This window comes from Myxine glutinosa, chromosome 4 (assembly GCF_964187855.1).
Source record: "Myxine glutinosa chromosome 4, kmMyxGlut1.1, whole genome shotgun sequence".
Taxonomy (NCBI): Eukaryota; Metazoa; Chordata; class Myxini; order Myxiniformes; family Myxinidae; genus Myxine; species Myxine glutinosa.
The window spans coordinates 161,259,252-161,285,893 of NC_136264.1; the positions used below are offsets into that span (position 1 = coordinate 161,259,252).

General features: G+C 43.9%; 1 protein-coding gene across 1 annotated transcript in view; it reads left to right on the forward strand.

Moving 5' to 3' along the window:
• Nucleotides 1-26,380, forward strand: part of LOC137425454 (serine/threonine-protein phosphatase 2A catalytic subunit alpha isoform) — a 45,709-nt gene extending 19,329 nt beyond the window's left edge. Inside the window, exons 2-7 of the mRNA XM_068113912.2 lie at nt 4,924-5,133; nt 5,340-5,513; nt 13,783-13,872; nt 14,435-14,596; nt 20,299-20,417; nt 24,745-26,380. Coding sequence (XP_067970013.1) covers nt 4,924-5,133; nt 5,340-5,513; nt 13,783-13,872; nt 14,435-14,596; nt 20,299-20,417; nt 24,745-24,817 — 828 coding nt within the window. The 3' untranslated portion in view covers nt 24,818-26,380. The remainder of the gene's footprint in view (nt 1-4,923; nt 5,134-5,339; nt 5,514-13,782; nt 13,873-14,434; nt 14,597-20,298; nt 20,418-24,744) is intronic.
• Nucleotides 26,381-26,642: the final 262 nt, after the last annotated feature.

Consider the following 26,642-nt stretch of genomic DNA (forward strand, 5'->3'; position numbering starts at 1 on the left):
CTCTTTGTGAAGGACACCGCGCTATCTTTAACGTCCACCAATTAATGCAGACGGGACGCCCAGTTTAACCTCCATCTGAGGACTGTACACACCTTGATGAATCACCGTGGCTGTGAAACACTGGGCTGGGATGATACTTTATAGCTGGGCCGAGATTCTAACCCAGGCTAGACAGTTAGAGACGAGTGTGCATACCTACCTACCTCTAAGCCACAATGTTTAGTTTCCAAGATCACGAAATTAAACTTGGAGTACAAGCAGTTGATCTTTCAGTCTGTTTTTGATGGTTTGTATTGAGGTAATCCCATTGCCAAATGCTTGCATGCTTTTAGTTATTTGTTTATTTTATTGCCATAATGTTGATAATAGTAATAATTAATACCATAGAAATGTACTTTCCATAATATGGATCACTGCTGTGGGTACTGCCAGCCATTCACTATCACCAAAGTGCAGTACAGCAGTTACCACCAGGACGATCTGTCATGTCTACAGCTAACACGCGAGTGGTTCATAAAATGGTGCATGAGTGAGTGCGTTGCTCCAAATTTGCTTTGGGCATGTAGTTTGTCAAAAAGGAGCGTGTCTGATTTGCATGCCTGCTGGACGATTAATGTGTTGTCCTAAAATTCTGTTCATTTGTTTAATAAATGATAACCTGCACTATTGATCTCTTCTGCTCATAAATGTTCAGTATTCGTGTTTCGGATAATCCTTGTTCGAGATAGCAGGCTTTTTGGCCTTTTTCTGTTGCAAAACGTGATTGAGGTGGTTTTTGCTGTGCTTGGTCGATCAGTTCAAACTATTTATACAAGTGTGGAGAAGCTCTGTAGTCCAGACATAGTTTTACTTTTTGATGCTCACGTGTGGTGCATCCAGTCCCAGCACGTTATTTATATTATGATTAAATGTTTGGTTGTCTGAATGTCTCAACTTTCATTCTTGGATCTTGTGCCATAAATGCTATTACGTTTTCTTGACTCATGCTTGTAATAGCTGTGGGTGTGATGATGGATTTGCCTTTGTGTCAACCTTGCTGGGTCTACATTTGATATTTTGGATCCCAATATATATTTGATTTTATTTAAGAGTTCGGGAAGAGAATAACACCATTTTAAGGATGTTTGATTTTAATTGACATGCCACTTAGTCCACCTCCAACTCCGGTAGGAAGGATTGTTGTAATGATGGCCAGTATATATTGGTGATGAGGGATGATCCATATATTACCGATGCAAATATTATATAATCTTGCTGTCCCTCTGCCCCCTCCCCCCTTTTAACTCATTGTTAATTGTGTGTCCCCCTTCTCCTTAGTCCCTATTGCCTCCTCTCATATTTTTGTTTCAATTTTTCTACTTTGTCCACTTGCACTTCTCCTTTGTGTACACAATATGTAGGTGGCCCTAAAAGATGTCTTTTGGTGCAGATACAGTCATGTGAAAAAGTAAGTACACCCCATGTAAAGTTTTGACTTTTTCAACATATTTCAACATACAGCTATTTGATCTCCATTTCAACAATATTGATAGATAAAGGTGATATAATATAACAAATATCATGAAACATTTACATTTTGTAGTCCATTGTATAATTTAAATAAACATAAATGCAAATTTTGCATGTGGAAAAAGTAAGTACACCCTTGGCTCTAATAGGTGGTATTGCCCCCTTTGGCAGATACAACCTCAAGTCGGCGTTTCTTATAATTGTCTACCAGTCTCTGACATCGACTGGGAGAAATTTTTGCCCACTCCTCCATGCAGAATTATTTCAGCTGCGATGTTTGAGGGGTTTCTTGCATGCACAGCTCGTTTCAAATCCCCCCACAACATCTCGATGGGATTTAGATCCGGGCTTTGACTTGGCCATTCCAGAACCCTCCATTTCTTTCTTTTCAGCTATTCCTTGGGGGATTTACTGGTATGTTTAGGGTCATTGTCATGTTGCAAGGTCCACCTTCGGTTGCGCTTCAACTTTCCGACAGATGGCCTCACATTATCCTCAAGCACCCTCTGGTACAATGAAGAATTTATAGAGGATTCTATGATGGTGAGCTGCCCAGGCCCTGATGCAGCAAAGCTGCCCCAAACCATAATATTTCCACCACCATGCTTTACAGTTGGTATCAGGTTCTTGTGGTCAAATTCTGTCTTTGGTTTTCGCCAAACATGTCTTCTGGTACTGTGGCCAAATAGCTCTACCTTTGACTCATCTGTCCAGAGCACATTGTTCCAGAAGTGCTGGTCTTTGCCGAGGTGTTCATTGGCAAGCTTTAGTGTTGCCCTGGTGTTCTTTCTGGACAGCAAAGGTTTCTTCCTGGCACACCTCCCATGTAGATCAAATTTGTGCAGCCTCTTTCTAATGGTAGACTCGTGCACTTTGACATCAACAGTGGCAAGAGCTATCTGTAGGTCCCGTGATGACATTCTGGGGTTCTTAGAGACTTCTTTCAGCATCTTCCGGTCTGCTCTCAGGCTGAACTTGCTGGGGCGGCCTGGCCTGAACAAGTTGGCAGTTGTTTGGAACCTTCTCCACATGTAGATGATCTTCCGGACAGTCGAATGATTGATTTCAAATTGTTTGGAGATCTTTTTAACTCCCTTCCCAGACTCGTAGGCATCTATAACCTTCTTTCTGAAGGCATCAGAGAGCTCTTTTGATCTCGGCATGGTGACGCCGCACACTTCAACAACAAAGAGCAAACCAAACTAAATGTCTGAGGTTTAAATAAGACAGGTTCCTCCAAGATCCTCTCTAATGATGTTCTAATCATTTCCACCTGAGCTGGTACACCTGATCCTAATTTTAGTTATTTGAAGTAGTGATAAATGTGGGGGTGTACTTACTTTTTCCACATGCAAAATTTGCATTTATGTTTATTTAAATTATACAATGGACTACAAAATGTAAATGTTTCATGATATTTGGTATATTATATTACTTTTATCTATCAATATTGTTGAAATGAAGATCAAATAGCTGTATGTTGAAATATGTTGAAAAAGTCAAAATTGTCCATCGGGTGTACTTACTTTTTCACGTGACTGTATGTCCCATGGTCAGCTGTACCTTTTTTTTTTCTTTTTTTTATTATTATCTAACTTGAAAAAATAAAAATGCCCGTCATTAAATAGAAATGTTTGGCGATTGTACATCACCCTTGAAGCACATTGTGATGTGGCCAGTTGGGGTATCCAAACCTCTTGTAGCATCCAGCTAACTGAGATTCTAAAGTTGTACTGCTGAGATGTGAAGAAGTTCTGGCACTTCTGCTTGAATTATTATTCACTTGGCTAATACTCCTGGCCTTGGGATACCACATTATTTGACCCACTGTAGCCCCAAGTATCATTGATTAGTTGATGGGCTATGTATTTTGAATGCTGGCAGAATGATTTGAGCCATTTCACCAAAAATGCTCAAATTGATGTAATGCATTTCCACCAATGAATGCCCACCCTATCCCCCTTACCAATAAGCACCCCTGAGGAGGAGAGGGTGGGGGTGGGATATGGGATTGGCGAAACAAACTGCGCCTCTCCCCCCCGCCTCCCCCCTTCTGAACCCAGCAGCCCCCTGTGGTCCCTTTCCATTTGAGCTCGTCGGTGGTTATTGTGAGCAAGCAAAAATAAATAATCACTGGCAAACAATAATTTGTACCTTGATAATTAATGTGTATAGTACTAAAAGTTGCATACGTCCATCACTCTTTTCGTCGAAGGGTTCCTACTGTCGTATAAAAAAAAGACAACATTGGAAAGTTAATAATAAGGTTACTTGGTTCAGGTTGGAAAGCTAATTAATCAATTTACCTAGATTGAAATGTCTGTTTAATCATAAAAAATAGCTCTGAGTGGGCTGATGGTCATCTCTTGAGGTTGTATTTTAGACCTCTGCTGATTTGGGAGAATCCCCCTCAGAGCCCCCTGGTCCTCTGGGAGGCCCCCTGATGCGTAATCGAAAAAAAACCTAAGACTGAGCGATCCTGCGAACCATTGAGTAGAAGGGCTGTATCAGGTTTCAGAGCAATCTGTTGGTAAATAATGAACGAGTAGGGATCCGAAGTTTGGGGGGGAGGGGGTCTCCCCTCTCCCCTCTCCCCTCTCCCCTCTCCCCTCTCCCCTCCCCCCCTCCCCCCTCTCCCCTCTCCCCTCTCCTCTCTCCCCCTTCCTGGGAGCCCCCTTGATTTGCAATTGAAACATGGAATAAATTATCGTATCCGGATCTACACCAAAATCGAATCGATTCATCCCATACCCTTCAACATTATTCAACCGAAACTTGGTGTACATGGCTTTGTTATGATATGTTACAGAACAAGTTTGAGTTTTGGGGCATTTCACTAATTTGTCATATATTTTTAATTATATATATATATGAATGAGTTTATGCCCTTTCTGAACTTAGAAAATTTCACCCATTATACATGGTTCAGTTTTTAGCTGCCTTGACGCCACCACATGGCTTTTCACCCATTGGCTGGACAATTGGCCTGACTCTAACCCGAATAAAGCTGCACAGATTGGCATGCCTTGGGTCTTAGGCCTGTGTGCCAGTTCATGGCCCAATGTAATTGGAATGGTCCCAGGTATATAACTGTGATGTATTATATATGCACATGTTTTTGCTTCATGTATGTACATTGGGTTTTTTTTATTTATTACTTGTGGCACTGAACGCAGCATTATACACCACCCAAATAAAGGGATGTGTTTACTGGTATGAAAATTTTTCCAGACTTTATCCCCTTACCCTTTAACATATTGAACTGAAGCTTGATAGGGGCCATTTATTGCAAAGCAATTCTTCCTCTTGTTTAAAATAGTTTTTGAAAAGTCCATGCAATAAGGAGAATATTAAAGTTTGCCAAAATTTACTAAAGTCGCCTCCCCCTCCACCCTCATCGTTATTCTATTCCAGGCAAAAGAAATACTCACAAAGGAGTCCAATGTACAAGAAGTGCGTTGTCCAGTTACTGTCTGTGGGGATGTACATGGACAATTCCACGACCTTGTCGAGCTGTTCAACATCGGTGGAAAATCGCCCGACACAAACTACCTCTTTATGGGAGATTATGTGGACAGGGGCTATTACTCGGTAGAGACAGTCACAAAGCTCGTTGCCTTGAAGGTATGTATGAGTGATAAGGTAACTACTGTTTTTTGGGTGGTGAAGGGGTCTATATTTATTCTATGAATACACAAATCTGTGACGTGATTACATAGACAGTGATTTGCAAGTCTGCATTTAACAATGTTTGATCCTTGTTGATGATATTTGCTACACCATTGATACTATCTGCAAACTAATATCGGAACATCTCAACTGCCTGACAGGTTAGGTACCGCGAGCGCATCACCATTCTTCGAGGAAATCACGAGAGCCGCCAGATCACGCAGGTGTACGGGTTTTATGACGAGTGTCTGCGCAAATATGGAAATGCCAACGTTTGGAAATATTTCACAGATCTCTTCGATTACCTGCCTCTAACTGCACTTGTTGATGGCCAGGTAATGAATGTCCTTCATAGATATGAGATGAGGCATGCATGTCATTGTTGCATGTGCTGCATGGCACTTTTAATTATGGTTTTCTTCACAGACTTGTACAGAAAGAAATCTAAAGATAGACGATGATACCATTTGCAAATGCAAAACCTAAGTTCAGGGAAGAGCAATGTGATGGCGGATTGAGGAGCAACACTAAACAATCTGGCGAATCGGGCCAAGAATACGGGTTGGGCCAGATCAGATCTGTGACTTGCTACAGGTGCCACATAATTGATTAAGCATGGCTGACTGCTTTTAACACGCCATGCCATCAAAAGTTTTTTAACGTCCCTTGGCTGGCCAACTATAAACCTGTACTAACCTGTTTCATGGTTGGGTTGTCGGCAACTAAAGCATCTCCTCCACCAGCTTTCCTGGTGAGGAGGGTGTATGGATATGGACACCCAACAAAATGAAAAACAAAACCTATCAGAGCAGAGGAGCTCCTCGTGAGCCAACAGCTATCCATATCTGGTGCCCAACTGTCTGTGGATGTCCTACACTTGGTTTACCTCTTTGTAGGAAGTTGGCGGTAGGATTTGCACTCCGGCCACCGTAAAACACTTAATTCCGCAACATGCACAAAAGACACAAATAAAATAAAAAAGAGCAATCAGAGATACAGACCCTCGCCAGGATGTTTTTTGTGATTTTTAAGGCTTTTGTGTTAAAACAAACATGTAGACCGAACCACGTGACCAATGACATCCTCATTATTATTATTTTTTCTCCACCAATTTATCTATAGATGACGCTCAAGGAATTTCATCTTGATCAGATGAAGTTTTGTACTTGTCGAATTATGACCACCATTAACATATGTTATTCCTCATTGAGAGTTCTTTACAATGAGCCATGTCTCAATTTTATTTATGCAGTGCTTTCGGAGATATAGAGGTGCAATTTTTTTTCAAAAAGATGGTGCCCGTACCACGTGAACTATGACGTCATAATTCTCATTTTAAAAATTGAGTGATGGTGAAAATTTCCTGTCAATCGAACCAATGGTTGCAGAGAAAATCATATTTATTCTGTGTGGACAAACAGACACACAGACAAGCAAACACACTCTGGCAGGGGTAACTGGGAAAAATCCACTCCATGGGAGTACTCCTGTGTCCCCTCCCCTCCCCCCCCTCAACATGATAAATAGCAAATGTAATAAAACTTACCTGTGCATTAATTAGCCCCAAATGTGTCTTTCCGACCGTTTTTCCGAAGCACCTAATCCAAATACGTAGTCCATTCACTGGTAGCGAAGAAGTTCAAGGAGTGGCAGAAGGCAAAGGGTACGGGAGCAGAAACAGCAGAGCATGAAAGTTATAAGGCAGCCAGGAAGGCTGCAAAGAAAGAGGTAGCAAAGGCGCAGGAGGCATGCAGGAAAATGTTCGGAGAACGCTTGGATTCGGAAGAGGGTCAGAAAGCAGTATTCAGGATTGCAAAGCAGATAGCGAAAGAGAGGTGTGATGTGATGGGGGTGAGTTGCTTGAAGGATGAAGTGGGACAAATCGTTGTCGACCCAGATGGAATTAAAGGAAGATGGAAAAGATATATGGAAATGCTGTTGAATACAGAGAAAGAATGGGATGGCAACATAGAGAGTAACCCAGTTTTAGGACCGGCAGAGAAGATAACTGAGAAGGAAGTTGAGGAAGCGATCAAAGCAATGAAGAGTGGGAAAGCGGGAGGGCCGACGGGAGTTGTGGGAGATATGTTGAAGGCAGCAGGAAGTTGGGGTGTGAAGAGAATGACAGAGATCTGTAATCTGGTGGTGAAAGAAGGCCGCATTCCAGTGGATTGGGAACTGAGTACCCTCGTCCCTCTATACAAGGGGAAAGGTGACCCTCTGGAGTGTGGCTCGTACCGAGCGATAAAGTTATTGGAGCATGGAATGAAGGTATTGGAAAGGGTGTTGGAGAGGAGGATAAGGAAGAAAGTGAAGATCGACGAAATGCAGTTTGGATTCATGCCAGGAAGAGGAACGACAGACGCGCTTTTCATTGTGAGGCAGTTGCAGGAGAAGTACATGGAGAAGAGGAAGAAGTTGTTTCTTTGGTTTGTTGATCTGGAGAAAGCATTCGATCGGGTTCCACGCAAAGTATTGACATGGGCATTGAGGAAGTTAGGAGTGGAGGAATGGTTGATCAGAGTAGTGATGGCAATGTACAAAAGAGTGCGCACAGCTGTAAGGACGAAGGACGGGAACAGTAGTGAGTTTGAGGTGAAGGTGGGAGTGCATCAGGGGTCGGTACTAAGTCCACTACTATTTGTAGCTGTGATGGAGGTGCTGGCTCAGAACGTAAAGGAGGGTTTACCGTGGGAGTTGTTGTATGCAGATGATCTGGTGTTGATTGCAGAAAGTATGGATGGACTGAAGGAAAAGATGAACACGTGGAAGGAATGTATGGAGACAAAAGGTCTGAAGGTGAATTTCGGAAAGACGAAGGTGATGGCAAGTGGTAAAGCATGTGGTGAGGTGGAAAGAACTGGGAAGTGGCCCTGTGCTGTGTGTGTAGGAAGGGTGTCGGAGTGAACTCCATTCAGTGTACAATGTGCGCTGAGTGGGTTCATCAAAAATGTAGTGGTCTGAGAGGGTCATTAACCAGTGTGGCAGCTACATTCAAATGTGAGGTGTGCACAGAGGGAGCTGCAGATGGAGGAAATGTTGAGTTGGATCTTGGAGACAGCGTGAAGCTGGAAGGTGTGAAAACATTTTGCTACCTCGGAGACATGCTGAATGGAGAAGGTGGATCAGACTCGGCAACGGTTGCTCGAGTGAGATGTGCATGGAAGAAGTTTCGGGAATTGAGTGGCGTGCTGATGATGAGGAGAGTGTCGTTGAAGCTGAAGGGAAAAGTGTATGCTGCATGTGTGAGAAGTGCTATGATTTATGGGAGCGAGACATGGGTAATGAACGTAGAGCAGCAACGAAGGTTGGAAAGGGTGGAAATGCAAATGGTTCGTCGGATGTGCGGAGTTTCGTTGAGAGACAGGAAGACAAATGATGAATTGCGAAAGATGATGGGAATAGAGCCTGTGATTGATGCTGTGAAGAGGAACAGGTTGAGATGGTTTGGTCATGTGTTGAGGAAGGATGAAAGTGACTGGTTGAGAAGAGTGATGGAAATGAATGTAGAAGGAAGTCGAAGACGGGGAAGACCGAGAAAGACTTGGCTAAAGATGGTGGAAGAAGAAATGCGGGCAAGGGGGTTAACAAGGAGAGATGCAGAAAATAGGGCAAAATGGAGAAGATTGTCATGGGGACCGCAAGGTTAACCCCCGCTCTAGCAGGGAAAATGGCCTTTAAAATGCATGTTGTTGTGTGTTGTATTCACTGGTAGCGAGGGGGTTTGTGGTAGTGGGGTTCATTGGTAGTGAGGGTTCCACACGCCGGTTCACTCAGGCTTTAGATCGGCCCACATGCTTGGGAATTTGCAGTCCGGTAAGCTGCCCGTTCGGTGAGCTGAGAAAGTTCTCCAAGTTTTTCGTTGTGCAGAGGCACAGCCCTTTCTCTCAGGTACTTTTCCAAGTATTTGTGTTTTATTTTAGAAGCTTTGTGAGGCATTTTAGGTAACACTCCTTTTCTCACACGCACTATATGCGGTACAATACTTTATGATGCCCTGAAAATCGCTCTTTCTTGGGGCTTCTGTGCTTGCGCACTGAGCATTCTAGGCTGCATTACATCATTTGAAAGTCCCTGTATTTAGTGACTTCAAATTATAGGTTGTGGGAAAATGTTTGTTTTCGTTTTGTGGCCAAAAAAGAAAAATCGGTTGTTATCGACTCAGTTATCGATATCGATTTGAGGTTTACATTCCCCCTTTTTATTTCATTTCACACATATATCGTCATGTTATGAATTCCACTTCTCGATCTTTGTCGTCTCAACTCGCACTTGTTCAATTTTAAAAGCCACACCTTTTATTCTTAAGTGTTTTCATAACTTACAAGACTGATAAAGATGCCAAAATATATCGCTGAAGTACAAAATCTATGAAAGAAATACTGTACTTTGCTTCACACACATTTATTGTATGTTTTGTGTGTCCATTTGTTTTTGTTTTTTTGTGATTAATGTTAGCTCTTACACGAGCCTCGATCTTGGATTCAAAAAAATAATAATAATAATTGACTAAGAGGCATTGTAAAAGTGTTACCGGAAAAGTTTAATTAGATGTTATTCGTCCAAATGGATGCTGGTGAATATGCCGCCGATGTTGCCGGGTCAAGTTTGCCTCCAATTGATAAACATGCCCACATTCATTGAAGAAAGGTTAAAAAGAAGATGTACCACCAACTTCCTCCGCTTCTGGAAGAGGATTATTTTTCGGTAAATATGTCTGGTAATTCTTTTTTTATTCCATTTATGCGCATGTGCACTTGAATATAAATGTCATTAATAAACAAGACCGATAGTCTAACAACGGCGTAGCCGGCTGGTTTGATACTTCAGGTGAAGAGGATGTGGGTGGGGATACCAGTTAGCAGTGAGCAAAAAATGTAAGTATTAATTTTTTTGGACTTCTGGCATGGACAGCTGGTTCGTGAATGACTTCGGTAAAAAAAAAAAAAGGCAAATGATGAACCAATAAATTCCACATTCCTGTGCCACCATCAGTCGAACATCAGGTATTGACAACTCGTTTGTGAAGGATTTGGACAAAAAAAGTACCTAGTCTGAATGTTGCTATATCCAGTCAATGGCGAAACTGCAAATGGGGAATTCGCGAATGTTATCGATGGAAACCCTTGCATCATTTCCTCATTCTGCTTTAAACTCAATATCTCTATTTTCATTCCAAACAGCATCATTCATCATTCCAATCACAAATTGATACAATAATATTGTTGTGGTTTTAGAACCCTCACCTTGTAAATAATTCTTGTAAATATCCAATCATTTAAAAGGTTAAAGGTTGCACCCTTAATTAGTCCATATGCAACACGTAGGCCACCATAGGAACTTTAGTTATTTCATTAGTATGTGTTTAGGTAAGGCCGTGTTCCCAATAGTTGAATCTGCGTTGCATTAATCAAATAAGATAGGCCCCATTCGCTTCTTTTCCAATCTCTCTCTCCAAGCGGCGCCATTATGCGCCCCTACAGGCGGTGCTTGTCTCTCCCCAAACATCACGTGGTTGATCAGCAGCGTTCGCTGCAGTAAACTGGTATTTGAGCTCATTACGCCGCCATTAACCATGCGGTCAGGCCCGAAGAAAGGGGGCGGACGGCCAAGGAGAAGGTGTGGCCTGTAAACCAGCCGTCGGAGGCGTGGCCGGTGAGCTCCACCAGCCAACCAGGGCTGAGTGAATACCATCACAGGCATGGCTCGATGAAGCGCGGAGTAATCTGGGGGCGCGTAATATAAGCGCCAGCGCGAGCCTTTTCACAGAGTCGACTCGGGTTGGAGACGGCGCTTTGTGGGGTCTGGCTGAGACGGACTGCTTGTGGGAGGTCTGCTGGGAGTGTCGGCTGCTGAGAGACGAAGCTGCGCAGAGCCCTTTGACGAACTGCTTCGGAAAGCCCTTGTATGAACTTGCGAGAGAGAGAGCGTTTGCTCGATAAACGTATTACGTACGCAGCATCCCGGTCCCCCCGCTATATGTAAGGTCCGCTCGCGGTCGACGACATGCGAAGCTGCCTGCCGTTCTTCGCCCACGGAACCGGAGCCTGGACGGAGTCGACCTACTTGGAACCATCTACCTGGACCTTCCACCCTGCCCGCTACAATTCCCGTGTGAGTGTGTCTGTTTGTCTGGGGTTGTAGAGTAAGACTGTCCTGTGTCCTTCTTCTTCCCTTCCTGTACATTCGTTCCTTTTGTTTCCTCTTTGGTTTTGTAAATAATTAATAAACCATTCTTTGTTCTTCCTTTACTCTGGTTTCCTCTCCATCCGATCGCTTTGGTCTTTTCTCAATTGAGTACCTGTGGCATGATTAGGAACTGCTCAGAATCGGGTCTAGTCACCGTTAACAGTCTGGGTCGCGGCTCGCTTCGCTCGGCGTGTCCATTACCGCCGCGGCTCGGGTGGGGCTCATTTCCTCGCTTCCCGGAAGGCGCTGGTAAATAGGTAATAGGAACAATTTGGCCTACCACCCTATTCAGCGCTGACCGGAAGTGACGTCATAGCTCCAGGACTCGGGACGGCCAGCTTAAAGGACAAGAGGATTAACCCCCCCCCCCCCCCCCCCTCGATAAGGGGAGCGCCGAACCCCGAATCCGCAACAATATTAATATATCAAAATATAATGTAAAAACACGATTGTACCTGCATTGATATTTTAGCAAACCAGCGAACCATCTGTTCACTTCCGGATTTGGGAGCAAGATCCGTGTCGATCACATTTCAAAATCATACTTTTATTGAGGAATTTCTGAAACCTACCTTATGACACCTGCTTGGGACCCCAAAATGTTCCACAGAAAGGTTATTATATTTCATTTTAGTAAAATATGAAACTAATGGTTACTAAACACTGTCTCCCCCCCCCCCCCCCCCCCCCCCCCCCAATCACGTAACCAGATCCTCAGCTCTGATTGGTGGATGTTTGTGAGGGACATACATACAAACAATGTTGTAGACGGCATTCCCCTATGGGCTACGCCGTAAAAAAGGGTAATATTATAGGTAGAGCAAAATATAATATCCGAAGTGGCAACGTTAGCAACGCATCTGCCCTGTTCCATTAATGTGGTTGATACATTTTCTAATTGCTGCCTAATAGGTGTTTTACATGTTTTAGACGCCATTTATCTTGATCTTTGACTAATTTAAACCAGATTTTATACACATATACTACACATGCGCATTGCGCAGTGGGGTGGGTGTGTCGAGATAATAAAAAAGTCCTTCCTGCTTTCCTGCACACAAATAAGCTCTAAGTTTCAATCTGATGTCTTGAAAAAATCCTGAGGTTTTCATCCATGATCTCACTGACTCTTCGGAAAATCATCTTTATTATCTCTTTCCTGATGACTGCTCAGACAGGCAGCAGACTCTTCCCTCTCCTGAGACCTTGACAAAATAAAACTGGTCATACACCTGGAACATGTCTTTAAATCCTGATAAATCACACACACTCACTCTGTCTCCATTCTGCAAACCATTCCATCTACTTTCTCAACAACTGTGTGAGGTTCAGTCAATTCAACCTCTTGGTTCTCACTCTCAGCCATGTTCTCTTTTGGGCAAGCCACCTTTCAAAGTTGGCCTTCAAAGCTAGATGCCGACTGGACATCTTCCGTCGTGCAAAGTCCTTCCTTGGCACACCTGAGCTATCCACCTACAAAGCTTTCATCCACAGCTCGATGGAGCACTGCTCTCCCATCTGGGCTGGCTCCCTTGCCTTGCATCTTTCTCAGCCTGATGCGTGGAAACCAAGGCTTTCAATGGAATCTCTCGTGGTGAACCCGAGTCTGTGGACCTTTCACTTCGTCATCGCTGACAGGTCAGTGGGCTCTGTCTTGTTCTGCCTCAGTTCTGGTCTTGCACCCTCTGCCCTCTCAGTGCTCTAGCCCTCCCCCCTCTCCCCCAGGTATCTGCTGGATGCATGTAGTCCACCAGAAACCCCTCTCAGTGAAACAGCCTAAATCCAGAACCACTGCTCACCTCCACTCATGTTTTGCTCTTTGCCCACCCGTGGAGCTGACTTCCACACTCTTTGATCCAATTCTTCCCTCCAGGTCTTTAAAACAGCTGTTCACCACCATCTCTTCTCTTCCCTCATTCAAAACCTTGATCTCTTCTACCCCCATTCATTCACCCCCAGATCCACTTTTTTTGAATTGCTGACTTCTTTCCTGGACGTTCTAGCAGAGTCCATGTGTTTTATACCTCTCCCACCCCCCCTCCCCCACCGCCTACCCGTTCCTCCTCCCCCCAAGCCCTCTCCCTCCCACAGATCTTCCGATGTCCCTGTTCTCTGCTGTTGTACTTGTGTGCTTCCCTCTCTCCCCATCTTGTCTCCCGCTCCCTTTATTGTATGTTTTGTGTGTCCTTTTTTTCCCCTTTTTTTTGTGATTGATGTTAGCTCTTACACGAGCCTCGATCTTATATACAAAAAAAAAGAAGAAGTGTTCAGCCTGTTGGAGGTATGTGCTCAACAGAGTGCCCTTCTATTTATTGTTGCAATGCACTTTTGCATTTCAGACTTTAGAAGACAGACACCAACCAGCCCCATAAGCCATTGATTGTAGTAAAGTGGTTTCATTTGCTTTTCTCTTTGCAGATATTTTGCCTTCATGGTGGGCTTTCGCCATCCATAGACACACTGGATCACATCCGAGCTCTGGATCGCCTGCAGGAGGTTCCACATGAGGTGACACACCATTCGTGTTTTATTTTATTTATTATCTTTCTCGTGGAAAGTGGAGGAATAGGGATGAACCCATATCCATTCTGAACAACCTCCTGTAAAAAGGAATGGAAATAGGAGTTGGCCACAGTGAGTGGATTAGCCTAACATGTGGACCAGACCAGGTAGGGCAGATAGATTAGACCGCTGTACATCATCAGAGAGGCAGTTGAGTTTCTGCCAACAGTCCATTCGTGATGTGGAAGTTCAGATACTGGCTTGACTTCATGAATATTGGAATCCCAATTGCTAATGCAGCCTCCAACTGGATTTGAACTGACACTCTCAGATCTTATTGCATTGCCACCCCCGTTGCCACACTTGCTGTAATCCTTGCCGGCCAAAGTAGCATTGTTTTTGTTTTATCTTTTTACCTCTGTGTATTGTATTTCTTCTTCTGCCTGCTGCTGGAGTGAGAGATTAAGAGTTACCTGCTGTGCATTCAACCACAACAGGTTTCCTTTTGTGTTCTGATCTTGTCATTGTTGCATGTTGATGGTTTTGCACTGAACCTTGCTTTCCCCAGGGCCCAATGTGTGACCTGCTGTGGTCAGACCCCGATGATCGTGGTGGATGGGGGATCTCGCCGCGTGGTGCTGGTTATACGTTTGGCCAGGATATATCTGAAACTTTCAATCACAGCAATGGGCTTACACTGGTTTCTCGTGCACATCAGCTGGTTATGGAGGTAAGCAAAGTAGCACACTGGGTGTGCAGAGATAATAAAAAGTCCTTCCTTGTTTCCTTTTTACTAAAATATTACAACAGCGTTTTTGGCCTCTCCTATCGTCTTTAGTAAATAACATGTCGGTCAAGGTGAAACCTTTTTTCTTTTTTTTCTTTTTTTTAATTTAATGCCTCTGCCGACGAAGTGACCATAGTTATTGTATTTTCGGGCTGTCCATCCGTGCTTCCATCCGTCCTTGAAAGGTTTTCGTTACCGTGACAACTTAAGAAAAGCTGAAAGGATCCAAGTCAAACTTGGTAAAGTATGTATTAATGATGCTCTGATGAACTGTTTAGATTTTGGGGTCAAAGTTCAGAGGTCTCGTTAGGTAAGAATTAAAATTCTGTTACTGCACTAACCTTTGAACTGGTGATGGGATAATTAAGTATATACAGTCGGACCCTGTAATTCGCGGTTCTGATACTCACGGAATTTACGTATTTGCGGTTGATAAAATGTGACTAAAATGCGATGTTTCTCTATTCGTGGAAAAATGCCCTGCAAAATTCACTTTTTTTTTCTTTTTGCGGCTGTGTTCCGTGAAATAGCGCCCCCCCCCCCCCCCTCCATTCATGGCCATGTACAGCGAATTCGCAGTTTTTCAAGGGCGCAAAAAAAAATTCACAAGCCGCTAGTTTGACATATATAAAAACCATCTTTTACCAGCCATGCAAAAAGCAGGCGGACGTACGCAAAAAAAATCTTCTCCAAGCTGCGAGCAAGACTGCTGTGTGATATGCGTTTTCATGGCTTTTGCAGCCGCAAATTTTAGCTGGACTATAATAAAGAGCTTTGCAGGATATCCCACCGTGTGTAAACAAGTCATCCTCCATGAATTATGGAATGCAAAGGCTTCATTAAATCGATTACAGTTTGCAATTTATGGTAAAGCATCATCAGAAATGCTACACAATGGAAACGCTTCGGGGGATGTTTCATCAGCTAGGAAAACGTGTCAACCTCATGAATTATAGAATGCAAATGCTTCATTAAATCTATTACGTATTGAAATTAGCAGATAGGCTCAACACCCACATTGCTCTCAATCCTTCATATATACAGACTGTCCTAGATTTCGATCATTGTTCTCGTCCCGTTGCTTTGACCTGTGTTTTTGACTTGCTCTGCTCATCGTTCAATAATGGCTCCCAAGCGCAAGACCAGTGCTGGAGTTGCGTTCACTACCAAGAGGCAGAAGAAAGTCGTGAGCCTCAGCCAGAAAGTGGAGCTGTTCGACCAGCATTTCGAGAGGAGAGAGTGCGGCCTCTGTGGGCAGGCATTATGGCATCAACTAATCCACCGGTTGCTACATACGGAAGAACAAGAAGGCGATTCGAGACAGTATTCCAGCGAGCGCTTTATAAAGTACGAAGGTGGTCACCCATGTCCAGGATGTCCACATAGAAGGGATGGAGAAGGCTCTCAGCATATGGATCGAGGACAACATGCAGAAAATTATGCCTTTGTATGGACCTCTCATTCGCGAAAAGGCCAAACAAATTTACGATCATCTGTCTGGCGCAGGTGGTGTGTCAGCACGAGTGATGCGCCGAGTGATGATGGTAGATGCAGCGCGACCTCATTCACTGCAAGCAGGGGATGGTTTCATCGTTTCAAGGAGCGGTACTGTCTCAAAAATGTGAAGCTCTCAGGGGAGCGTGCCTCCGTGGACCACGAGGTGGAAAAAGAGTTCCCTGCTCAACTCGCGAAGCTGATCGAAGAAAGGGATACCTCCCAAGCAGGTGTTCAATGCTGACAAGACTGGCCTCTTCTGGAAAAAGATTCCCACGAGAACTTTCAGCTCGAAGCTTGAGGATTCAATGCTGCCAAGGACTGGGTATCTCTTCTCCTCTGTGCAAACGCAAAAGGGGACCCCATGCTGAAACCCATGATGTTGTACTGTTCCTGGAACCTGCGTGCTCTCAAGGGCAAGAACAAGCAAACTCTGCCCGTGTTTTGGAGGGCCAACAGGAAAGCCTGGGTGATGGCAGCATTCTTCCTGGACTGGTTCCATAATTGTTTCATCCTTCAGTTGGAGAGGTACACACTGGGCAAAAACCTTGCGTTCAAGGTTCTCTTGCTCATGGACAATGCTCCTGGCCACCTCGCAAACCTGGACGTGGCTCACCCGAACGTCGAGGTGATCTTCCTGCCGCCCAACACCACCTCCCTCATCCAGCCACTCGACCAAGGTGTGATTTCAACGTTTAAAACTTATTACACCCGTCACAACTTTCACCGAATTTTGGATGCAATGGAGTCTGACCCAGGGCTCACCGTCGGGCAGTGTTGGAAGGATTTCAACATTGCCCACTGCATTGTCGCCATCAAGGAGTCGCTGGAAGAGGTGAGAGCCTCCACCAACAACGTGTGCTGGCACAACCTGTGGCCACAGGCAGTCAGAAACTTTACTGGCTTTCCTGATAACACTGAGGAGAGGCATGGGATTGTCGGGTTGGCACGGCAGTTGGGAGGGGAAGGATTTTATGACATTCAGCCTGAGGTGTTGGAGGATCTCATTGTCTCACATGGCGACAACCTCACTGAGGAGGAGTTGGAGGCCATTATTAAGGTTTCTGAGGAGGAGGAGGCGGGCAGTGATGAGGAAGAGGTGCCGAGGTCTAACCTGACAGTCCAGTTCCTGGGTGAGTTGCTGCATGGCATGCGAACACTTGTCGACAAGTTGGAAGATGCTGACCCAGTCATGGAGAAGTACCTCAAGTTCAAGAGAAGCTTGGATGATTTGCTTCCCCCCCCCCCCCCCCCCCCCCCCGACAAAGAGCTGCCTCAAAACCTGCGGCAATCTGCCAGGCAGCTCTCCATTACCCACTTCTTTCACTCTGCTCCCTCCACCTAAACACCACTAGCCCCCTCTTCTCCTGCCACCCTCTGTGTCCTCACTAGCGTCCTCACCAACACCCTAAACTGCTGCCTGTCCTGCCTCTCCCTCGGTGCATGACGTTGCAGGACTATCATTGGGTCATCCACAGAGTTCGAGGAATAAATGTAGCTCTTTTTTTTTTCTTTTTTTTTTTGTATCGTCATCAGCATCATCATTTGAAAGTTGTGCGTTTGTAAAATACAAATTTTTACCCCTTTGAGTACGGATGACGTCCAGTGCTGCAACCCGCGAAAAAGTTTTGTGTACGGATGACGTTGCTACACGTCATTGACTATACCTATAAATAGATCGTCTACGTGGTTGCATTCCCGTACCAAAATGCAAAATTAATTCCGTACCGGGGGTATTTTTATCAAAAAAACCCCCGTACTCAAAGGGTTAAACGGTACATGATGGTGTTTATTTTTTTATATATATTTTTTACTTTCACAGTGTGGTATGGTTAATCACTGTTAATAAACTGTAAGCGTAATCCTTCGACAAATTGGAAATGGTACCTGGTGTTTTTTGTTTTTTGTTTTTTTTGGAAGCATTTTTTGCGAAACTGTAATCATGTGCATTTGCGGTCGAAAACATTTTAAACATTAAAATTTTTCCTCTATGAATCAGGAACCGCCGGGAACCTATAACGTATCTCGCTTTTCCCCCATTGAAACAATGCCACGGCATACATTCATGGGGTTTGTCTTGCCATTTCCGGGGCTTTCATCAACCTTCGCGGATTATCTTCGACATTCTCAGGATTTGTGTCACCATTTGCGGATTTTGCCTCGCCGTTCGCGGTTTGGTCCTCTCTATTTGCGGATTTTCGCGACTCGGGAACCTATCACCCTTTTTCCATTGAAACAATGCCCCGCTATTCGTGGGTTTCGCTATTAGCGGATTTTCTAGGAACACATCCCCCCGCCAATAGCGTGGTCCGACTATCATGATTCAAAGTGAACTCATTAGATTTCAGTGTCAATGGTCAGAGGTCATGTCAGGTAAAACGTGATACTTTAGAACAGCCGAAGGGATTGAAATCTAACTTCGTACAAGCTTGTATAATGATGTAATTTTATATAATGAGGTACAAAATACATGGACACTGCTAGGACTTCCAGGAAAGAAGTTGGTATTTCAAAAAAGTGGATCTGGGGTGAATTAACGGGGGTAGAAAAGATAAAACTTTTGGATGGGGGAAGATAAGAGATGGTGGTGTACATCCGTTTTAAAGACCCTGAGGGAAGAGTGGGATTGAAGAGAGTGAGGGAGTTTGTTCCAGAGGTGGGAGAAATGAGGAATGAAAGAGTGAAGGTGAATAGAGAGTCTTGATTTTAGAAATTTCACCAGAAGAGGGTTTCTAGCAGATCTTGTGCGACCTGTAGGAATATTTGCGGGACAGAGCACAGATAGAGCTGGGGGAGCCAGGCTGGATAGGAGTCGGTAGAAGACAGACCACCTACCTGCCTGTGGTGAGTGAGTGAAAGGTCCTCAGAGTCAGCTTCATCACGGGAGATTCCAATGATTCTGAAAGCTTTGGATTCAACAGTGAGAAGCCGAGCAAGGTGTGAGGCAGGAGCACCAGCCCAGAGGGGAGAGCAGTATTCCATTGAGCTGTGGATGAAAGCCTTTTATGTGGTGAAGAGCTTAGGTGTGCCAAAGAAGGACTTTGCATGATGGAGGATGCCCAGTTGGTGACTGGCTTTGGAGGCCAGCTTGGAAATGTGGTTTTCCCAGGAATTATTATGGCAGATAGTGAGACCCAAAAGCTTGAGTGACAGAACTTCTTGGAGAGGATTGTTGAGAAAGTAGATGGGAGGGTTGTCCAGTCGGTCTCTTCGGAGAGACATAGTAAGAGTGTGAGATTTGTCAGGATTGAAAGACATGTTTCACTTGTTTGACCAGTCTGTGATTTTGTCCAGGTCTGCAGAGAGTGAGGAGGCTGCAGACTGCCGATCTGAGGGATGAGGAATGGAGCGGCAGAGGGTGGAGTCATCAGCAAAGAGATAGAGAGGATTTTCCAGAGAGTCGGAGAGATCATTGATGAACACAAGAAAAAGCACAGGGCCCAGAATACTGCCTTGGGGAACTCCAGCCTGAACAGGAAGGGGTGATGAGAGAAATCCATTCAGGGCCACACGTTGACTACGACCATAGAGGAAGTCCGCAAGCAATGTGTGGAGGTTTCTCTGGATACCATAAGAGGAGAGTTTGGTGGGCAGGGTGCCAGACTGTATTGAAGGCATGTGATATGTCATGGGAGACAGCTCTGATTTCCTGTTTGGCAATGAGGACCTCCATCCATTGTTGAGACAGCAGAAGCAGCATGTCCAGAGTCGATTGACCTGGTCTGAAACCAAATTGATGATCAGAGATCAAGCCATTGGAGAAGAGGAAGGATTTGACATCCTAAGCAATGATGGATTCCATGACTTTGCTGATAATTGGGAGAAGGCTGATTGGTCTGTAGTTGCAAGGATCTGTTTTTGCACCTTTTTTGTGTAAAGCGGTGATGTTGGCTGATTTCCAAGCTGATGGCAGATGACCTTGAGCAAAAGAGAGGGTGAAGAGAATAGAGAGAGGGTGTGAACGAGCGGCAGAGCAGGATTTTAGGACCCGTGGGCTGATGCTGTTTGTAATAATGATTTAATAATGTGGGGGCAGGCATATTGGTCGACGTCGAAGAGTTATATTCTGTTTGTTTGTTGAATTGAGATATTGTGGCATGCCAGCCTGAGAAAAATGCCTCTATTGACACCTAGGCTGTTGTTCTTTCCAGGGATACAATTGGTGTCACGATCGTAATGTGGTGACTATTTTCAGTGCTCCAAACTACTGCTACCGCTGTGGGAACCAGGCTTCGATTATGGAGCTGGATGATACTCTGAAATACTCATTGTAAGTATGGATATACCTTGCATGGGCTTGTCTGATGAAGGTGTTTTTTTTTGTTTTGTTTTTTTTCCCCCCAGATACGGTCAAGTTTGGAAACGATAAAATATAATTTGACTGCCTAAAAGTCTTTTGGTGAGGTGTGCAAATCATTGAATGATAATTTTATGCATGTCATACTCGGATTGTAATGCTTAACAGCATTGTGTTATAGATTCACTGCCATGCACCCGCACCAAAATGATCCGGTGTGTACATGGTAGTCTGTTGCTCAGTGGTTATGTATTGATAACCTACATATAGCAGTGTTCCTGGATTTAGGTATTCAACAGAAGGGGTTGATTGTGGATTGTGAGCCCTGCAAAAACCTGTGGGGAGGTGCAAGAGGGGAGGGGAGAAAGCACTGAAAGGGCAGAGGGTGTAAGACAAGAAAGGAAGTGGTAAGAGAATAGACAGATACAGACACAGACAGACCACTGACCTGTCTGCGATGGGAAAGTGATAGGCCGATAGACTCAGCTTCAGCATGGGAGATTCCAATAATCTTGAAGGCCTTGGGTTTCACGGTATCAAGTTGAGCAAGGTATGAGGCAGGAGAGCCAACCCATTGGGGAGCACAGCACACAACCTGCCAATGAAAGCCTTGATAGTGGAAAGGAGTTTAGGCATGCCAAGGAAGGGTTTTGTATGACTGAGAATGCCCATTTGGCTTGCTGGCTTTGGAAACCAACTTTGAAACGTGGTTTGCCCAAGAAAAATAATAACTGATAGTGAGACCCAGGAGTTTGAGTGCCTGACCTTCTTCAAGAGGATTGGTAAAGTATATGGGAGGATTTACCATCTGGTCCTTTTGGCGAAGAGAGTGAGAGATTTGTCAGGATTGAAACACATATTCCAAGTTTTTGATCAGTTTGTGATTTTTGTCAAGATCTGAAGAAAGGGAAGAGGCTGATGCCTGCCTGTCTGAAGGATGGGGGATGGCACAGCAGAGGGTGGAGTCGTCAGCAATGAGATAAAGGGGATTTTCCAGAGAGATAATTGATGAAGATCAGGAATAGGATTGGGCCCAGAACACTGTCTTGGGGACACTCCAGTCTTGACAGGGGGAGGAGATTAAAGAATTCTGTTGAAAGCCACATGTTGGCTGTGAGAGTAGAGAAAGTCAGTAAGTCATGTGTGGAGCTGTCCTTGGATGACATAGGCAGAGAATTTGGAGAGCAAGGCTGGATGTCAAACTATCAAAAGCACGAGATATTCAGTGCCTTCCATAAGTATTGGAACGGTGAATTCAAATTTGTTATTGCTGTATATGCAAGAAATTTGGATTTTAGATCAAAAGATGAATATGAGGCAAGAGTACAGATGGTCAGTTTTTATTTATTGGTATTTCTAAACATATGTTTTGCCATTGTACAACAATTGCACTTTTTTATGTTCAGTCCTCCCATTTTTGGTAAGCCTAAGTATTGGAACATATGACTGACAGGTGTTTATTGTTGCATTGATTGTTCACGCATAAAAGAGCTGTGAATGTCTAGTCTTGGTTTTAACCTTTGCTTTTGCCTTGGGAGTCTGCCTTTGGAGTACAACAACAACAACAACAACAACAACAGGCATTTAAAGGCCATTTTCGCTGCAAGAGCGGGGGTTAGCCTTGCGGTCCCCATGACGATGTTCTCTATTTTGCCCTATTTTCTGCATCTCCCCTTGTTAACCCCCTTGCCCGCATTTCTTCTTCGACCATCTTTAGCCAAGTCTTTCTCGGTCTTCCCCGTCCTCTACTTCCTTCTACATTCATTTTCATCACTCTTCTCAACCAGTCACTTTCATCCTTCCTCAACACATGACCAAACCATTTCAATCTGTTTCTCTTCACAGCATCCATCACAGGCTCTATTCCCATCATCTTTCGCAATTCATCATTTGTCTTCCTCTCTCTCAACGATACTCCACACATCCACCGAACCATTCGCATTTCCACCCTTTCCAGCCTTCGTTGCTGCTTTACGTTCATTACCCACGTCTCGCTCCCATAAATCATAACACTTCTCACACATGCAGCATACACCTTTCCCTTCAGCTTCAACGACACTCCCCTCCTCGTCAGCACGCCACTCAGTTCCCGAAACTTCTTCCATGCACATCTCACTCTAGCAACCGTTGCCGAGTCTGATCCACCTTCTCCATTCAGCATGTCTCCGAGGTAGCAAAATGTTTTCACACCTTCCAGCTTCACGCCGTCTTCAAGATCCAACTCAACATTTCCTCCATCTGCAGCTCCCTCTGTGCACACCTTACACTTGAATGTAGCTGCCACACTGGTTAATGACCCTCTCAAACCACTACATTTTTGATGAACCCACTCAGCGCACATTGTACATTGAATGGAGTTCACTCCGACACCCTTCCTGCACACAGCACACGGCCACTTCCCAGTTCTTTCCACCTCACCACAAGCTTTACCACTTGCCATCACCTTCGTTTTTCCGATATTCACCTTCAGGCATAAACCATCACCGTTGGAGTCTACAGGCATAAACCAACATGGAGACCAGAGAATTGTCTTTGAAAGAAAAGCGAGCAAATTGGAAGCTGAGATAACAGAATAATTCAACTAGAACCATAGCACAACAATTGGGCATTGCAAATACAACAGTTTGGAATATCTTGAAAAAGAAAGAAACCACTAATATACTTAGCAATAGACAACGGCCAAGTCGGCCAAGGAAAACAACTGCAGTTGACAGAAAAATCATCCAAGTTGTGAAGCAAAACCTTGAAACAACTGTCAGTGACATCACCAACACCCTCCAGAGAACAGAGACGAACGTATCACAATCTACCATTTGCAGAAGACATCGACAGCATAATTACAAAGGTTACACCGTAAGATGCAAACCTCTAATCAGCACCAAAAATAAAAAGACCAGATTAGAATTTGCCGAGAAGTTGAGGTGAGTCGGTAGAGTTCTGGAACAAAGTTTTATGGACAGATGATACCAAGATAAATCTTTACCAAAGCGATGAAAAGGTGAAAGTGTGGAGAAAGGAAGGAACTGCATTTGATCCAAAGCATACCACCTCACCTGTGAAGAATGATGTAGGTAGTGTGATGTAGGTAGCATACTTGGGCTTGTATGGCTCCCTCTGGAACTGGCTCACTCATCTTTATTAATGAAGTAACTAATGAAGGCAGCAGCAGAATGAATTCGGAAGTGTGCATAAATTTTTTGTCAGCCATGTAAAAGAAAATGCCTCCAAACTCATTGGGTGGCGCTGCACCATGCAACAAGACAATGACCCAACACACACTGACGATGCAACCAAAGAGTTCATCAGGGGGAAAAAGTGGATTATTTTACATTGGCCAAGTCTATCTCCTGATTTAAATTCCAATGGAGCATGCATTTTTCTTGCTGAAGTGAGACCAAAGTCAAAAACCTCACAAAACAAACTGAAAATGGCTGCAGCAAAGGCTTGCCAAAGCATCTCAAAGGAAGATACCAAGTGTTTGGAGATGTTGATGCGTCACAGGCTCGATGCAGTTATTGCATGCAATGGATATGCAACCAAATACTAACTATTATACTACTTTAATTTACTTTAAATTCATCTGTTCCAACACTTGTGATTACCTGGGGGGCGGGGGGGGGGGGGGGGTGACTGTACATCAAACGTGCTGTTGTTCAACAATGGTAAAACATGTATGCGTAGAAATACCAAGAAATAAAGGCTGACCCATACTTTTGCCTCATATTAATATTTTGATCTCAAATCCAAATTTCTTGAGTATGTAGCAATAATAAATTTGACTTCACTGTTCCAATACTTATGGACGGCACTGTATCTGGAGACACAGCTCTGATCTCATGTTGTCATAGAGGGCCTCCATCCATTGGATGAGTAGAAGCAGCAGGTCCAAAGTGGAGTGACCTGGTCTGAATCTAAATTGGTGATCTGAGATGAGGCCATTGGAGAAAAGGAAGGATTTTATATCAACATTTATGATGGATTACCTGCCCTTGCTGATGATTGGAAGTAAGCTGTTTAGTCTGTGGTTAAGGGGATCCATTTTTGTACTTTTTATGTAATTCAGTGATTGTGGATTTACAAGCAGATGGACTCTTTCCAAATTCCTTTACTGAATTTCCCAACACACTCCTACACTCCCTTTCTCTCCTAACTCCTCCACCCATTTAAATTTTCTCAATTCAGGATCTCCCCTTCCCATCCTGCATATATTATGAATTGATAACTTTGTTTGTTTTGTTGTTGGCTTGGACAATGTAGTTGACTGCTTGGAACGAAACAAAGTTTATCCCGTGCTGTGCAGTTTGCAGTTTGATCCTGCGCCACGTCGTGGGGAGCCTCACGTCACACGGCGTACACCAGACTACTTTCTGTAGGGGTTGACTGCCTGGAAAAAAAAAAAAAAAAATTATGGTGACCTACGACCTCGTCAACCTATTATCGTCTGAGATTGTTGTTCCTTCATACCAAGCTTTGACTCCTATATGAGCCCTTTAAACACCCGGTTTCCATTCCCAACCCCTTCTCCTTCCCTAATGGATCCCAAGGTTTAAAGTGCACCATATGGCTGCAAAATGAAACGTTTGCCTTGGATTCTCAAGATTGACACTGCAAGCACGTTTTGCTTTGATCTGTCATTGGTCGTGCCAATTATTGAATCGCTTGGGAAAATGTTACTTTGCATTAACAATCTAGCATTCGTAAGTCGGTGTTCAAATTTCGTGATCAACATTGTAATGAGGCACATTTGCAATAAACTTTTCTCAAAATGTCTTTGAAAAGGTTGGGGGGTGGGGGTGTGGGTGCTGGTTAAATAGTGATGCAATAACTATTCACTACTATACCCTTTTTAACCCATGACAATTTTATTTTCATTAGGTTGCTGAGTAAACAGATATTGTAAAATGTTAATTTTCATCCTGAGGTCTGCTACCATATAACTTGCATTCCCAGAGCAGTATTACCGGCTGATTGTTATGCCATCATCGCATCGCCTACAGCACTGCTTGGCTTCTGGTATAACAGGATTGAAATGTCATTGTTTAGCATGCGTTTCAGGTCTGTACAGTGTTGGTTAGTTTGTGCTTTTAGCAGGTGCAGCCATTGCATTGGCCTTTATCACGTGACAACCATGCTGACAGTAGCATTAACTGCTGCAGGGTCGAGTAAAATTACCTTTGCATTCTCCAAGGAAAGCTTTGAGAGGAAATGACATTCAAATTTTGCACAAAAATCGGATTCTCTCCAACCTGCCCATGTTGCCTGAAAAGCTTTCCCGTCTGCTTGTTACGGACTCTACTTTGTCTATTTCTATTTTAAACTCTGCCATCTCGTCCCAATCCTCACTGGAGACTTTGCAGATGCTCGTGGTTTGTACGGATTGACCAAATCAAACGTTCCAGGTTGGGCCAGTGTATGGAAAAAAAAAAGAAAAAGTTTCATCTTCATTCGTTTTTTTGGAATGGTCTCATGCTGTGTACACCAGATCGTTCAGCAATTCCATGGTGTGCTTTCTGTTGTATATGTTTTTAATGCTTATGTACATTGAAGTTTTCATCTCTTCCATTTTTGTTTGCATTTGTATCTATCACCATTGCTTTACTTGCTCTTTAACCACACCTTGCATGGCCCTCCTCCACACCTGTTCTCTGTTCATTGGTGTTTCATTACAACAATTCGGATGGAACACGGAGTTGTTTTTCCATCATTTTGAAAGCTTGTTGGGTTGCCTTGTTCTCTGGTACCCAATAATGTAACCAGTAAGGTATTTTCATGGCATCTACCTACATTCTCCATCCTCCAGTACTACAAATTGCATACAACTTAAAGTTGTCATGCAATATGTCGATGCATGTCACAATGGATTATGTAAAAGGAAAAATAATAAATCTGCTGTTTCACTTTTTGAATGATAGTCAGAATAAATGAGTGTTTCGTGATATCTGTTTGGTTTTTTTCCCCCTACTCCCCCCACCCCCTCCCCTCCACTTTCCCCCAACCCTCCAAGCTATAAAATAAATCCATCTGGATTCGCCGAAATAACGTGCTCTCTTTTATTCCATTTGAACATAGTGATTTCAGATTTTGTTTCCCAGTACATGGTTTGTATGGAGTTGCATTTGATGCATTTCCTTTTATTCCAAATTGACATTTCAAATTGTATTAACATATCTAGTAATGCTCAGCTTGTTATACATCACC